Source organism: Somniosus microcephalus, chromosome 5 (assembly GCF_052327205.1).
Source record: "Somniosus microcephalus isolate GS21.2 chromosome 5, FLI_Smic_1.0, whole genome shotgun sequence".
NCBI classification, from domain to species: domain Eukaryota; kingdom Metazoa; phylum Chordata; class Chondrichthyes; order Squaliformes; family Somniosidae; genus Somniosus; species Somniosus microcephalus.
Window position 1 is genome coordinate 65,561,789 of NC_140991.1, and position 16,603 is coordinate 65,578,391.

General features: G+C 44.0%; 1 protein-coding gene across 6 annotated transcripts in view; it reads right to left on the reverse strand.

Moving 5' to 3' along the window:
- Positions 1 to 284: 284 nt before the first annotated feature.
- acbd5a (acyl-CoA binding domain containing 5a) overlaps positions 285 to 16,603 on the reverse strand; it is a 97,652-nt gene continuing 81,333 nt past the window's right edge. For all 6 annotated transcript variants that reach the window (XM_085987714.1, XM_085987709.1, XM_085987710.1 and 3 more), the window contains 6 exons: positions 15,053 to 15,159; positions 11,533 to 11,815; positions 3,308 to 3,507; positions 2,374 to 2,424; positions 1,912 to 2,021; positions 285 to 1,821 (listed from right to left, as the gene is read on the reverse strand). In XM_085987714.1, coding sequence (XP_085843840.1) covers positions 1,809 to 1,821; positions 1,912 to 2,021; positions 2,374 to 2,424; positions 3,308 to 3,507; positions 11,533 to 11,815; positions 15,053 to 15,159 — 764 coding nt within the window. In that variant the 3' untranslated portion in view covers positions 285 to 1,808. The remainder of the gene's footprint in view (positions 1,822 to 1,911; positions 2,022 to 2,373; positions 2,425 to 3,307; positions 3,508 to 11,532; positions 11,816 to 15,052; positions 15,160 to 16,603) is intronic.

Here is a 16,603-nt window from a genome sequence, read left to right on the forward strand (position 1 = left end):
TTCACATGGTGATCAAGAAATCAAATAACATTCATCATACTGAATATTCAGATTAGCTACATCTGTGTATGTTAAATATTTGTTTAATAGTTTGAGAATTTCCATAACTGGTACAACAAGCCTAGAAATTATCTCAAAGGCATTGTAGAGACAGAGTTTGTAGGCAGAATAGGTACCTGAGCTCCAAAGTTAGGTACTCGTTTGTTTTGACTTTACATACTCTCAAACAATACTTGTAGTTGTGCTCTCAACTTCCATTTTTTTTAAAATACAAAAACACAGCATTTCCAGCAAAAAGATTTATTTGTGGCTCATATGATAAAAAATATCATAGTCTATCATGCTTAAAGCCATAATCTGTGACTTTTCATGCTTACAGCGGTTTTCTTGAACAGGGGCCTGAGATTTTAGCAGAACTCTAATAATATTCATAAAAATGGTTATAATATTGTGTGCTTTAATAAACTGGCTATCTTATAACTCATTTTAATTTAAAATAAGTAGTATTAAATTTCTATTAGATAACCTTCCATATGAGATTTGTCTCGTACAATTTGCAATTTTAATACAATTGAAAAATATTGCACTTGCTTTCATATAGTCTATAATTTGTACAACTATTAACAGCATTGATATGAGTAGACTTCACAGTTGACAATTATATATAAATTGAAGTTACATGCATTAGAAAGGACATGTCAACACTGTATCTAATGGATGAGTCTCAGTACATTAGAAGTCTCTGGTTACATAATCTCAATAATTTTGCCAAATATTCCAGCAAAAATGCTGGAGATAAAGCAATTTCTATGTCTACTATATATGGCTTGTTGCTAAACAATAAAACGTCATAAAACAAAGACCAAAATACCTGTCCAACAGGTCATTCAAAAGGAACTGATCAATTGGTCAAACCACTCCATTTAATTACAACAATCATGGTGGATATTACTGTTTGTTTGGCAGCTGTATGTGTGTGCGTAAACTCCATTTTGAATCCTGAGAGTTACTGCCCATATAAAGGAAAGAAAGGACTTGCATTTATATAGTGCCTGATCACATCCTCAGGATATTCCAAATTGCTTTCCAAGTAATGGATTATTTTATTTTTTAAGAGTATAGTTAGTTATGCTGACAAACACAGCACCCAATGTGTGCACAGCAAGATCCCACAAACAGCAATTGAATAAATGATCAGATAATCTGTTTTTGGTAGTGTTGGTCGACACGGAGAACTCAGTTCTAAAAAATGTCTTGCAATAAAAATCTGAAATCCTTGGCTCATTGATACCTTGCTGGACAGGAATTTGGTGAAAAGTACTGTAAGGTGCAACATTTTTATTGACTGATTTCTAGCTACAAACACCAGGAAATAGGGAAAAAATAGAAACATACTCAATTGATAAATTTATAATGTCCCATTTTTCATCCAAAATCCATTTTAGCTATGCCTCAAGCAGTTAAACAGAGACTTGCATTTAGTCAGATACAGCGTTTACTATTATGATGATAGTGTAGTGCTTTGTTACATAAATTTAAAAAAAATCAGGACAATATAACTTAAAGATAATTATTAAATTCATCCACGATGAATGTAATTGTTTGGTTCAAGTATCAGTAGTGTCATAGTATTTAGTTATGTATAGTTGCGTTCATGGTGGCATTAAAGCAAAATGCACATAATCAGACTATGTTAAGGTAAAATGCCACTGAATGCACAAATGGAAACCATCTCATCAGACCATCTATGCTCTCCAATTTCATGAGTCTGCAGTCTTAAGAGTGCCTTTACAATCCCAGATTGGTGCCTAATTCGGTTTTCTGGAATTCGAGACAGAAATGAGAAAAAATCATTCTACTTGTAGTCATTTCTATAATGAGTAGAGACCAAAAGAACTTATTTAAAATTACCTCTTCCTCCTTTGAAAATACAAATGTACCAATAACTGGGCGATAAAAGGCCAAAGAATTGCAAATGCTATAGTACGGCCAGACACATCAAAAGGCCACCAGGATGGTCCCTGGATGGGAAAAAACACACACACCAAATGATATATTTCAGCACTGAAACTTGGAAACACAGCAGATACTTTGACATATTTCTCAAAACATAAACTTAAAAAAAATTACAAGCTTTGAAGAATCAATGACAAACTGTAGTACCTGATTACATACATTAAAGCAAATATAAATTACTAAATGAAAATATCACCATGAAGGAGCATTACAGTTCTTATTATTCATAGAAACACGTGTGTTGGGAAAATGGAACACTGCAGGCCAAAGTTTACAAACTTAATACCAATTCCTCAATGATTTATAATTGTTTTTATCACATTAAAATAATTACTTGAAGACAGCTGCAATAATTACCTTAACACCTGCACCATGTGTAAAATTTGATTGGGCATTTTCTGACTTGGCCTGTAACATGAAGGAAAGAAAGCAAATTTCATAACTTCTGAATGATTACTATAAAATGTAAGCCAAGGTTGTGAGGATAATCAAACTAAGTCTTGCAAATGCTACTTTTTAATGGAAATTCCAATTATTGATGTCACACCATGTCAAACTAATGAAGCCCAAATTAGTATTTGTATTCATACTGAGACTCTCCTGCACTTTCACCTTTTATGCATTTTTGTTGACTTTTAAAAAAAAAACAGCACTGAGCCATATTTGCCCATAACCCCCACCCCCCAGCTTTGTAATTTGCCTATTTTCTCTCTCCATGTGGAGAAACACAAACATCTCAGCATTTCCACTGATGGCCTGGGTAAGACTGAGCAAGCATCCCAGTGCAAATCCATGTCCTACTCCCCATCCCTTAGTTCACCACAATAGAGCATCAACACCCATGGGACTGCACCATGTGATCCTGCATCACAGAACATATAATCATGAATAGGAAGCACGTGATTAAATACAGCATGTAGAGAACTATTACAGGAAACTTTCGTTTAACCGGAGGTTAAATGTCCGGAAAGCTCTATCCACCAGCAAAATTCAGGAGTCGGTTCAGATAAGTTTTTTCACTTCTCGTTGCTTTTTTTCTCCAGTCGTGGCTCTGCAAGGTCTAGCTGAAGCTGTTGCTTAGCTACAGAGACGCTTGCAAGCTGCGCCGACTGTTTTGAAGCAAGCAACAGGGTTTGTTGCTTCAGACGGAGCTCAGAAGCTCCGTATGTTTTAACATTGCCGCTGGTTTCTACGGCAGTTTTGATGGGACGGCACCAGCTCGGTCCCGTCAGTGCCGGATACCAGAAAGTGTCCTGTATTGACCCTCCCGTTTATTGTGATTAGCTCTTACCCGAGAAGCAGTCACTGTTTCCAACACATGAAGCCGTTCCAACACACTCTGCATATCTTCTTGGAGCCTGATGAGTGCTACTGCGATCTGTTCGTTCACATTGCCTTTTTGGACCCACTCTGACCCCCTTCGTTCCCCATCACCACCATTACCCAGCTGTGTGATCTGTAAACCATCTCCCGAGTGCTGCATCCTAATACCTGCAAGATAAACAGGAACACTATTTAAATGACACCTTCTATCCTGGCAGTCCTACAGGGCAAACACATTAACTGTTCAGAAAGACCAATAGTTACAAATACTGTGGTGTTCAATGGTAAAGACATTCAGAGCCAAGAAGGTTAAGGGGTGGCCTGATAGATGTTACCAAGATTATGGAGGGTTATTGTTGTGTATGTAACCGTTTACCTTTAAGGGAACTATAGAATGTAACCGTTCGCCTTTAAGAGCACTACTTTAGGGTGGCACTATCTATTGGCTCATGTATACTGTAATACCGATAGTGACCACACCAGTATATAAGGGTTGTGATACGTTAACTAGGGCAGAAATCGCCCAGACCTCTGAATAGTAAAGACCTGTTTTGTTTGTACTCCTAAAGTCTCTGAAGTTATTTACTGCACAACTTACAGACTTTACAATGGCGACGAGGCCGATCGTACCCTGCGGCAACAGTAGTTCCTAAGCAACTAAGGAGCGTCGAAGTGAGGCACCCGCCCTCGTCGTTCTGCTGGGTGAAAACTCGAGGCTGCAGCGATAGCAAAGAGGAAGATTTTGGCATTGAAAACTTCCATCTGCAACAGGCACTGACGGTCCCTTCTGCCACAGTGAGGAGCGAGCCGATCGACAAGAGAGGCAAGGCTGCCACGGACTGTGAGTAAGGGAACAGTAAAAGAAAATAAGGAAGGAGTAAAACCAGAGGATAAGGGCGGTACACTCGACCACGGTCGAGGGGGAAAGGAGCCAGACAAAGTCGGGTCCAGAGGCGCTGAGACCGGGAGCAGGCCGGGTGAGACAGAGCCGAGAAATCGGGAATTGGCCGAGAGCCAGTTCAGAGGCTGTAACTGTCCGCCGTCATCGGGGGTACCCGGAGCCGGTTGCCTGCCGCGGGAAGGAGAGCGCTGAAGCCGACGCGCGGGCTGGGGATCTGAAAGCCAGCGGAGAGCGCTGAAGCCGACACGCGGGCTGGGGATCTGAAAACCAGCGGAGAGCGCTGAAGCCGACGCGCGGGCTGGGGGTCTGAAAGCCAGCGGAGAGCGCTGAAGCCGACGCACAGGCTGGGGACCGGTAGCCAGCGGCCGTCGCCCGCGGGGGAAAGTGTACCCCTCCCGCCAGGGGAAGAAGCGGGAAACCGCCATTGCCGTGGGCGGGGAGAACAGAAAAGCGCGGGGAAAACCGCCATTAAAGTGGGCGGGGAGAGCCGAGAAGCGCGGGAAAGCCGCCATTTTTCGCGGGAAAACCGCTGAAGAAGAAGGAAGAAGCGGGAAACCGCCATCTTGGAAATTATTAAGAATTTCAGGAAAGTAATAAGATTTTTCAGAAAGGCTGGTGTGTTCTCAAGAAGAGAGAAGAAAATTAATTAGAATTTTCAGAAACAAGAAATAAGTAAAGCAATACTTGTGGTGTTCTCAAGAAGAGAGAAGAAAATTAATTAGAATTTTCAGAAACAAGAAATAAGTAAAGCAATACTTGTGGTCTCAAGAAGAGAAGAAAATTTATAATAAGTAAAGAAATACTTGTGCTGTTCTCGGAAAGAGAAGAAGATGCCTAAGCGAGGAAATATTAATGATTTTAATGCTGAAATAGAAGACAGGGCCACGTATGGGGAACGCATAGGAATATATTGCGTAGCCATATACGCCAAGGCAATAACTTTGTTAAATTCGATGGGAGCAAAAACATACGGGCTCTTGAAACATCTAATAGCACCAGTTAAACCAGTGGACCAGACCTTCGAAGAGATCATAGCAGTGCTGAAGGATCAAATTACTGCAAGCATTTCCAAATGCTACCGTTGTGGAAAGACAACGCACGACCAGAATCAGTGCTGGTTTAAGAATCAAGAGTGCAGGAAATGTGGCAAACTGGGTCACATCGCGAAGGTATGCAGATCCAGAAAGAAGACCAACAAACAAAGGAAGCCACCACCACAAGAAAAGTACAACAAGGTGCATCAGGTGGCTGAAAAGAGTTCAGACGAACAAAATTCAGACTCAGACCCAAACAGCCAGGAGTTGGATAGTCTGAGAATCCACAATGTGGGTAAAGTAACTGGTCTACAGACGATCTGGGTCACACTAAAAATAGCTGGAGTCCAAGTACGAATGGAGCTGGACACGGGATCAGCTGTATCAGTCATCAACCAAAAGGACTACCACCGACTATTCTCTCACATACCCTTAAGAAATACCAAGTTCGTATTACAGACGTACACGGGGCATCGCGTATACCCCATGGGGAAAATAAGAGTCAAGGTGAGAGATAGGGGTAAAGTACACCCAAGAATGAATTTGTACGTACTACCTGAGGGAGGACCACCACTTCTAGGACGGGAGTGGATCAAGAAAATAGACATGGAATGGCACTACCGACAAGCAATGACGAGTGAGGACTCGGTGCAGACAAGCAGCTCAGACTCTGAGCCGGAAGACGATAAGTCCAGCTTATGTATGAAAAACAAGGTTAACATTAACTCACGGACTAAGGTTGGAAAATCGATGGCGTGCATAAAGACAGAGAATTCTGAGTCTGTTCAAGCTACAGACATATGCATTACGGAGGAACACCGGGCTCGAACTCAACGCTATTTCAAAGTACAACAACAATTAGAACAATTAAGTTACCGCCTCGTACAAGAGATGAAAACAATGAAAAAGTTCTATGACACCGAATGGGAGAGTCTGGAAAGACAACAGAACCTACTGGCTCAAGCAGAGAGCGACCATAGAGCCATCGTGACCAATTACCGATCACATCTCCCTGATGATGTTCAGGGGTTAGAATATTTGCATGATCTAGAGATACAGCAGAAGGGCAAATCACGCTGCACTGAGGATTTTGTTCTGCAATTAGAGACGGAGCTAGTGCAGGCAAAGTTAAGAGAAGTTGAATCACAGGGTGCTCTTAAGGAGATGCAGAAACAAATCTTGGACATGGAAAAGAGAAACGCTTCTTTACCTGATGAGAATAATGTGGCCATGTTGCAAGAGGAGCTTATAGGGGCGAAACTGAAAGAAGCTAAGCAAAGGATGTTGGAACTTGAAACGCAGAACCAAATCAGCGGTAATCAGCTATGTCAAGCAGAGAAGGAGTGCAAGGGTCTACATGAGAAGGTGCAATATCTCTCAGCCCAAAATAAGGGACTACTCACTCAGTTAAATGAAAGTAAACGGGAAATGGCTGAGATGGACTGCAAGAATAAAGAAGAGTTGATGGCAGTGAGACTTCGAGAGGCAGATAGCATAGCAGCCTTGGCTGAACTCCAACAGGAAATTGCGAAAGAAACAAATGAAGAGGAATCTTCAGGAAGCCAGGATTTTATTCCAGTTCTTCTCTACGACTCCTTACAAGCAGAGTGCGAGAAGTTGAAAAAACAGTATGAACAGGCCCAGACTACAATTCTGGAGGGGGTTAACTCAGCAACCTCCGAAAAGCTAGTTTCGTTGGAAGTATATAAGCAACTAAAGGTTGAACATGAGCAAGAAGTCCAAAGGCTGCAGGAAATTCTTGAGGAGCTCAGGGCCAAGACAGACTCATCGGTAGAAGTTCCATACATAGATGAGGATGTAGAGGTGAAAGACATGGCAGAACTCATAAAAATATGGAAGGAAGCCCAAGACAAATATGAGGCGGCAATTACCGAGGTTGACCGACTTGAAGAACAGTTTCAACTGGGAATGGGCCCTGAACATGAGCTAGAGAGCATCGAGGCGCAACTTCTCCAAGCACTGGAAGCCAAAGTACAAGAGGAAGAGAAGATGAAAGCATTGGAGAAAATGATGGATGAAATGGAGGAGTACGCTGAATTACGTCCAGGGGAACAGGAGAATGGGGAAACAGCTACTTCAGTAGAAGGATTAAATAGCCTGATAACGAAATCCCTGAAGGAAGGGAAAGGATTGAACGCACAAATGAGGCCAGGAGGGAAGGAAGGGCAGACATCCGAGGAAGAGCAGGATGAATATGATTGCTTGAAGAAGGGTTTTGACCTGTTGAGTGACACCGAATGTTATGAGGATGTGGTCTGCCCAAATTGTGATGGGAACTCCCAAAGTGCTGAAATCCTGAGGAAGCACTTAAGGTCTAAGGAACATAGAGAGTTGGTGGCGCTACAGATGGCAGCCGGGAAAAGAGCTCGGAGAGTTTCAAAAAGGCAGAAAAGAAAAAGAAGCAGAAAATAATAACTGTTTAAAATATTATTACTTCTACTACCTCAGTCCGAACACTACGAAAGGTGCTAAATTTGTAAAAAAAATCCAGGGACATTATCAAGACAGCCAGTGGGTTGTATAAGTCCGCACTGCTGGTTCAACAGGACGAAAGTACAAGCTGTTAAAAAAAAAAAAAAAAGGCTATGGAGGATGCTGTCTGGAACGAATTAATACCAGAGACTGAATTTATGAACTGTTCCCACAGAGACTGAACCTGTAAACTGATTCCACTGAGAGTATGTTTGTAAACTGTTATATGACGTTGACTCCATTGAGAGTATATCTGTAAATTGTTATATGACGTTGACTCCATCGAGAGTATATCTGCAAACTGTTTATATAAAGTTGAAGATTGTATGTTTAACGGGATTCTGTAAGTAATAAGCTAGGAAGGGAGGAGTGTTGTGTATGTAACCGTTTACCTTTAAGGGAACTATAGAATGTAACCGTTCGCCTTTAAGAGCACTACTTTAGGGTGGCACTATCTATTGGCTCATGTATACTGTAATACCGATAGTGACCACACCAGTATATAAGGGTTGTGATACGTTAACTAGGGCAGAAATCGCCCAGACCTCTGAATAGTAAAGACCTGTTTTGTTTGTACTCCTAAAGTCTCTGAAGTTATTTACTGCACAACTTACAGACTTTACAGTTATGATAGGACATATTGTGATGGATTGTTTCCACTGGTCAGTAAGACTGTAACAAGAGATAATAATTACAAAAATTAACAGGGTTGGTTAGAGAAAAATCTGTTTACAGTTGTTGAAGCATAGAACATAAATAATTTAAAACAGAATTGAATAGCTGCTTGCAAAATAGTAAAAGGAGATGTGGAGCAGGCAGAAGGGGATTACACTAGGTGGCTCATGTGGAGCAATATACCAGTGCAATTTAAAAAAAATTAAATCTTTGAATGTGGGTGTCGCTGTCAAGGCTGACATTTATTGGTGATGGGCTGCCATCTTGAACTGCTGCAGTTCATATGGTGAAGGTGTTCTCACAAAGCTCATCAGGGAGGGAGTTCCAGCATTTTGACCCAGCGATAATGAATGAACGGCAATATATGTCCAAGTCAGGATGGTGTATGACTTGGAGATGAAGTGTTCCCATGCACCTGCTGCCCTTGCCCTTCTAGGTGGTGGAGGTCGCAGTTTTGGGAGATGCTGCCGAAGAAATCACACCTGAAGTGACTTGGGATGCCTTTCTACGTTAAAAAGGTGCTATATAAATGCAAGTTATTGATGGGTCAATCTATGATACATCTTTCTATGATTTTATTAATTTGTTATTTCCATTTATTTACTACTAGCTGAAGTGCCCGGCAGTGCCGAGGCTTTTTCGAGGGCATGTTGTTGTTGGAAGAGAGAGAGCGCGCGCGACTGGGGGGAAGAGAGAGAGCGACTGGGGGGGAAGAGAGAGAGAGGGGAGGGGGAGGGAGGGAGGGCGGGGAAGGGGGGGAGGGGGGAAAGGGAGGGCGGGGGGGGGGAAAGGGAGGGCGGGGGGGGGAAAGGGAGGGCGGGGGGGGAAAGGGAGGGCGGGGGGGGAAAGGGAGGGCGGGGGGGGGAAAAGGGAGGGCGGGGGGGGGAAAGGGAGGGCGGGGGGGGGAAAGGGAGGGCGGGGGGGGGAAAGGGAGGGCGGGGGGGGAAAGGGAGGGCGGGGGGGGAAAGGGAGGGCGGGGGGGGAAAGGGAGGGCGGGGGGGGAAAGGGAGGGCGGGGGGGGAGAAAGAGGGCGGGGGGGGAGAAAGAGGGCGGGGGGGGAGAAAGAGGGCGGGGGGGGGAAAGAGGGCGGGGGGGGAAAGAGGGCGGGGGGGGAAAGAGGGCGGGGGGGGAAAGAGGGCGGGGGGGGAAAGAGGGCGGGGGGGGGAAAGGGAGGGCGGGGGGGGGAAGGGAGGGCGGGGGGGGGAAAGGGAGGGCGGGGGGGGGAAAGGGAGGGCGGGGGGGGGAAAGGGAGGGCGGGGGGGGGAAAGGGAGGGCGGGGGGGGGAAAGGGAGGGCGGGGGGGGGAAAGGGAGGGCGGGGGGGGGAAAGGGAGGGCGGGGGGGAAGGGAGGGCGGGGGGGGGAAGGGAGGGCGGGGGGGGAAAGGGAGGGCGGGGGGGGGAAAGGGAGGGCGGGGGGGGAAAGGGAGGGCGGGGGGGGAAAGGGAGGGCGGGGGGGGAAAGGGAGGGCGGGGGGGGAAAGGGAGGGCGGGGGGGGAAAGGGAGGGCGGGGGGGGAAAGGGAGGGCGGGGGGGAAAGGGAGGGCGGGGGGGAAAGGGAGGGGGGGGAGGGAGGGCGGGGGGGGGGGGGGGGAGGGAGGGCGGGGGGGGGAAAGGGAGGGCGGGGGGGGAAAGGGAGGGCGGGGGGGGGGGGGAGGGAGGGCGGGGGATCCTCCCCGAGGGTCGCGCCCCCCCCCAAGGTGAAGACCGCCGATTGCGCGCGCAGCAGGAGCCGAGACGTGGCGTCTCTCTCTGGCTCGGCCGGCGGGCCCGGTTGCCAGGGTAACCGTGACGCTGACCAAGCCCCGCCCCCCGGCCGAGCCAGAGAGACGCCGCGTCTCAGCTGCTCCTGCTGCGCGCCCCCCCCCCCCCGAGGGTCGTGGCCACCCCCCCCCCCCCCCGAGGGTCGTGGCCACCCCCCCCCCCCCCGAGGTGAAGACCGCCGATTGCGGCTGTGCGAGACGGCTGGCGGGGCCGGTTGCCAGGGTAACGCTGGACGCTCAGCAAGCCCCGCCCCCCGGCCGAGCCAGAGAGAGACGCCGCGTCTCAGCTCCTGCTGCGCACGCACCCTAGCGGCGCTGGGCTGAGGCTCGGCCCTCCAGCCTTCGAGTGGGGCCGGGGGGTGCCTAGCTCGGGCGTGGGTGCAGAGGAGACGCCGAGGCTTCTAGGCCTACCTGGAAAAACGGGGAAAGGTAGGAAAATTAATGAGATTAGATAAGTTAATTACTTTCTAAATCATTTTTTTTAAAAACAATATGTGTTTTAAAAGCAACGTTTTTTTTTAAGACGCAGAAAGCGGGAAAAGGGAAAAGTTTGGAATCAAGATGGCGGCGACTCACCTCGGTTCAGAAGGATAAGGCCCGGCCACACACGCACCGATTGGCCCGGCGGCACACGCCAGCAACCCGGCGTACAATTGGTCGAGCTCGCGGTCACTCTGTCGCTAATGAGCGGATAATGAGATGCTAATGAGCGGAATGTTAAGGTTTTTGGGATACCGCGGGCGCGATTTTAGCCCGGCTGAAACGTAAATACGCTTAAAACCGTCTCGGAAGCGTAAGCTTTCTTTGGAGGTAACGCGCGCGTAGGTACGCCCTGTAACTTTCGAGCGCATACCCGACAGACGCACACGCGATGACAGAATGACAGACAGACAGACAGAAGTACCGATTTATATATATAGATGATGCATCTCAGCCATTTCTCATTGCTTTAGTTGTAACACTGTGTTTACTATATAGTATTACTATGACATGTCATGCTAAGAGTTTTGAGGAATGGATGTAATCAAGAACTCAATTTACTATTTTATCAACAAGGGGGAGAGATTGTACACATTTCCTCCCTCTTACTTTAGGTCTCCCTACATTGCTCGTGCACTACATGGAAGCCAACTATAGATTAGGGGTGCCTGGAAGTGGGTCTTCAGCCTGCTACAGCAGGGAAATGTGCAAGACAAGTGAAGCTTCAAATGGAAGCGGAAAGAAAAGAAGTTTAAAAAAAAACCACAAATTTGCTCAAGAAAACAAACTCCTTGGGACATATATGTGTGGCAATACTTCAACTAAAGGCCCCCTTTGCAATCAAAAACATACCTCGCCCTCTCCTGGGCCCATGAAACTCAGTTCTTTTGCTGGTTGTCTTCTCTTTGTGAGGGCCACTTCCACCTGACTTTGTATCTTCACCACCATGGGTAACACCGCCTTCTCCTCTCAAATCCTGTACCTTCATCATTCCAGGGTTCCCAAGGGATTTTAGGGAATGTTCCAACTCTGTTTTGCAGATATGTCTGTTTCCTAATAGCTGACTGTGGTCAAATTCTGAGATTAGCAGAGAACTGTTAAAATTCTCTCTGCCACAGCAGCCAGTTCCTGTAATCTACAAAAATTAAGTAAAACAGCATGTTTACTTGATAAGATATTACTTGGGCAATATTCATGAGAGTGTATATTTAAGTAAAATTACACTGTACCCAAAGAAAAAAAGTTTTTAAATTCCCAAGTGATTACTAACATGTTACTTTTACAAAATGAATAGAATATTGTTATTCATTTATGAGTATTAAAAATAATTTACGAACATGCACAGTCAGGAGGTTTCTGCTACAAGTGGTGGTGAAGTTACATGAGTTTGGTTAGGCGGTAACAGCAGAGGTGAAAGATAATACTAGTGTTAGCAATAAAGGGGATTCCTGCATTAACAACAAAACCATTTACCATACTTCAGTTTGTCAATATTTTCTGCTTACGTGATATCTCGATCAACCACTAATCTCAAATTATCACAGAATAATTACCACAAAGTATTTATGTAGAAGGAAATCAAAAGTTCAAAACAACCATTTTTGAAAAAAAAAAATCACACAAAAAGTGGATTTAACACAAAACCATGGCTTTTCACCTTAAAAATTAATTGTGATGGGAATTTTAGAAACACTTTCTGGATGGAAACACCCAGTATCACATCTGTGCCACTAATATTTTTTGTGGATTTTCCCTGTTCAGAGACACATTAGTGCTGGGAAACAAAATACTTTCACTTTCTGTGTCCAGTGTCAGCTCCCTCTACTGTACTTTGTCCAAACATACCTTAATCCCACTTCCAGAAGAATTTACAGCACTACTCTGATTTATTTGCCACTTAGAAAACAAGTCATCCTTTTGTTAAGGACGCAACATTTCTTTTCATGCAATGAAGCTAAAGTGAGCAATCTATGATCGCAAACTCCAGGAGTGTCACTTGATTAGGAGAGAAAAAGATCATAAATTTAATGGTAGTTTTGTACTGACAAATATTGTCCATCATGAATTCGGTTGAGACTGCTTGAACTCAATTCACATCCTTAGAGTTGCCAGAGACAGGTGACTTCCATCCCATCAATCTGGGATGATTTTGAACCTACTGCAACAGCCAGTTCCCCCAAGTACTTCAGCTTAAAAATCATTTGATGAGGGCACTTTGTGCTCATGGTTCCCCTCATGGTGAGCTCTTGATCTTGACAGAGACAAAGTACTTCTTTCAGAGAAAGAGGGAGGGAGCGGGGGGGGGGGGGTGCAGTGCGCGAGAGCTGGATGGCACGCGCGAGAGAAATGGATAGAGCGCGAGTTAAATCGGAGACAGATATGAAGATAGAGGGAGAGAGAGGTAGAAATAAAGTAAGACATCATAGAAATTTACGGCACAGAAGGAGGCCGTTCGACCCATCGTGTTTGTGCTGGGACATTTGAAGATAGAGAGATAGAGTTGAATTAATTATAAAGCAGCTAGATGAATCTTAAAATGGCTAATGGAAAGCAGAAGGCCCTCGTTGTAAAAGAATAAAAGCACAGGAGAAAGAGGAGGACTAGATTTCTGTACAGGTCTGTTATGGAACTTCCCATATTTGTCGTATTAATAAATTACACGGAGACGTGCATTTCATAATTCAAAATTTACAGGCAACCCCAAAATATGTAACTAGGTGACCAAATGCACAGGTTAAAGCATTGAAATGTATCTGCAAAAGTAAGAGACTCATCTGATCTTCAAAAAACCAAACAGGTTCAAAGAAGAGTGACAAGGATTATTTTGTAAATGAGCAACACGAGGATAGTAGGACAAAATACAGGTTGGTTCTTAGCAGAAGAACCAAAAGGAGGCATGATCCATGACTTTGTTATTCTAAGGGTATGGATAACATGCTATATATCAATGATTTAGACTTTAATATAGGAGGCATGATTAAGAAGTTTGCAGATGATACAAAAAATGGCTGTGTGGTTGATAGTGAGGAAGAAAGCTATAGGCTGCAAGAAGATATCGATCGACTGGTCAGGTGGGCAGAAAAGTGGCAAATGGAATTAAATCCGGAGAAATGTGAGGTAATGCATTTGGGGAGGGCTAACAAGACAAGGGAATATACAATAAATGGTAGGATACCGAGAAGTGTAGAGGAACAGAGGGACCTTGGAGTGCATGTCCACAGATCCCTGAATGTAGCACGACAGGTAGATAAGATAGTTAAGAAGGCATACGGGATATGTTCCTTTAATTAGCCGAGGCATAAGAGCAGGGAGGTTATGTTTGAACTGTATAAAACACTAGTTAGGCCACAGCTAGAGTACTGCGTACAGTTCTGGTCACCACATTACAGGAAAGATGTGATTGCATTAGAGAGGGTACAGAGGAGATTTACGAGGATGTTGCCAGAACTGGAGTATTTTAGCTTTGAGGAAAGATTGGATAGGCTGGGGGGGGGGGGGGGGGGGGGGTTTGGAATAGAGGAGGCTAAGGGGAGACTTAATTGAGGTGTATAACATTATAAGGGGCCTAGATCAAGTAGATAAGAAGGACCTATTTCCCTTAGCAGAGGGGTCAATAACCAGGGGGCATAGATTTAAAGTAATTGGTAAAAGGATTAGAGGGTAGTGGAGGAGAACTTTTTCCACCCAGAGGGTGGTGAAGGTCTAGAACTCACTGCCTGAAAGGGTGGTAGAAGCAAAAACCCTCATCACATTTAAAAAGTACTTGGATATGCCCTTGAAGTGGTGTAACCTACAAGACTATGGACCAAGAGCTGGAAAGTGGGATTAGGCTGGATAGCTCTTTTTCATCTGGCATAGACACTATGGGCCAAATGGTCTCCTTCTGTGCCATAAATTTCTATGATTCTAACATGGATGTAACCTGGCTGTTTGATTTAGATTTTCAGCCAAAAGAGCAAAACTAAAAACATGCGGATTTCTCCACCCCAACAGAAGATGTAGGGGATAAACACTGATCAAAAGTAGTTAATGCCACATTATCTCCTTCAAAAGCAGCTAGCAAATGTCTGGCTATGAAAGGAACTGAAGGTTATAGGGCCAATATATGGATCTATGATTTAATATTCTATAGCCCAACTGCTCCATTCTTATTCTGACCACTGCAATGCCATCTGTGTACAGAGTAATGTTGAAGGATATTCCGAAGGATATCAATTCACGACTTCATGATATTTTGAACTGTACATTGTCTGATGGAAAGAACACCAATATTTTTTTCTGTTCCATTTTTCTTTATTGAAAACAAAGGAAATGTTATATAATTGCATGGCTTTACGCCTTGTTGAGTGCTGTTCTCTCTATCATGGTTTACCTCTTCAAGTCCCAGCTGTTCCATTGAATCACAATATACTTCACTGTCTGAATCGCTTGTGACGTGCTGAATTCCTGAAAGCTCACCGACTTGGTTTTCCACTCCATCTATAAAATTAAAAAGGACGAATAAAACAAGCCATGAGTAGTAATAAATTAAGATGTCAATAAGTTGAGGCAACCAATGCACGATATAAAAACTTAACCAAACACCACCAAACAAAATGTCTCATACAAAATGTTAGGATTTTAAAATTATTAATGCATAATACAGGGTTAATTCGTAAAGTGAAAATATGTCTTAAAAAAAACTTGGTTATTCTCATTGAAATTTTAAACATGAATCTGTTGATTATATTAACAAATTCGATGCAACTTATTACTGTATAGGCACTTTCTTAAATTAAAAATGCATTTCACAGTTGGTTTTCTTCCTCTTGCAGTCTATTAGGAGATTTTTTTTTTTTTTAAAAAGCAGATATCAATTTCAGGAACATGCAATATATACGCTGATGTTGCTAACCTCTGCATTGCCCTTTTTTCATTTAAAATCTAGGTGAAGAATAAAGGCCCAGATTGTAGGACACGACCAGGGTTGAAAAGTGTAGAAAGGATGAAGTAAATCACAAAGCATTGGTTAAGCAACACCAAGAATGGATTTTAAAAGAATGTAGATTATAGGAGGAAAGGGAAGGAAGACTAAGGAAATACAGAGTTCTGCAATTTCAAGAACCTGGAGAACAAGGACTCAATGTGTTGAGTGTTGAGTCTGGATTTTAACAGTGTGAGGATGCAGGAAGCAGGAAGATTGTGTATGGCAATATATTAAGAGCTAAGGAAGAATGAGAAAGAGGAATTGTACACCATCAATAAAATAAAAGGCTGCGACAGAGAAAGAGAAGTCGGGAGACAGGGGGTAAGAGAAGAAGCAAATCAGCCAAGCTTTTTAAAAAAAAAAAAATATCCTGTCCACGAATTTGAGAGTTACCTGAAGAGACTTCAGATTTGGGAGCAGTATTCAAACCTTTGGACTTGAATTTAATAGAGAGGTACTAGTGGCCTTGCTCACAGGCCTACAGCATGGTTGTGATGCCTGTCTGTTAAACTGACCCATGCGTTTAAGGCCAAAGTTTTAAATAGACAAATACAGGTAATTGTAGTTACATATAAACTGCTGAGGCCAATTAGAGAGCAGTTGGAAATGCTTGTAATTTTCAGGCTCCAGTTCAATCAATGGCACTTTCCCCCCTCCCGCACCCCCCCACACCAAGAAAAGCATAGCATCTGGTGTGATGGACATGGCTAGACCCAAGACGTTTATGAGTTGTTGAGGAAGGGAAAAAAGGTTTGGCATGAAAGAGCTTTTTGGATATAATTCAGCAATGGTGGAGATATGAAAGTTCAGAGGAAATAGTGAAGCTATGAATTCTAAGTATAGCAAAAACTTAGTGTAGAATACATAAACATAAATAATGTAGCATTAATGGTACGACATAGGTACATTCCAAGGCAATCCATTTAGCTGAAGCAAGCTTACTGAGCAAATGGAAAA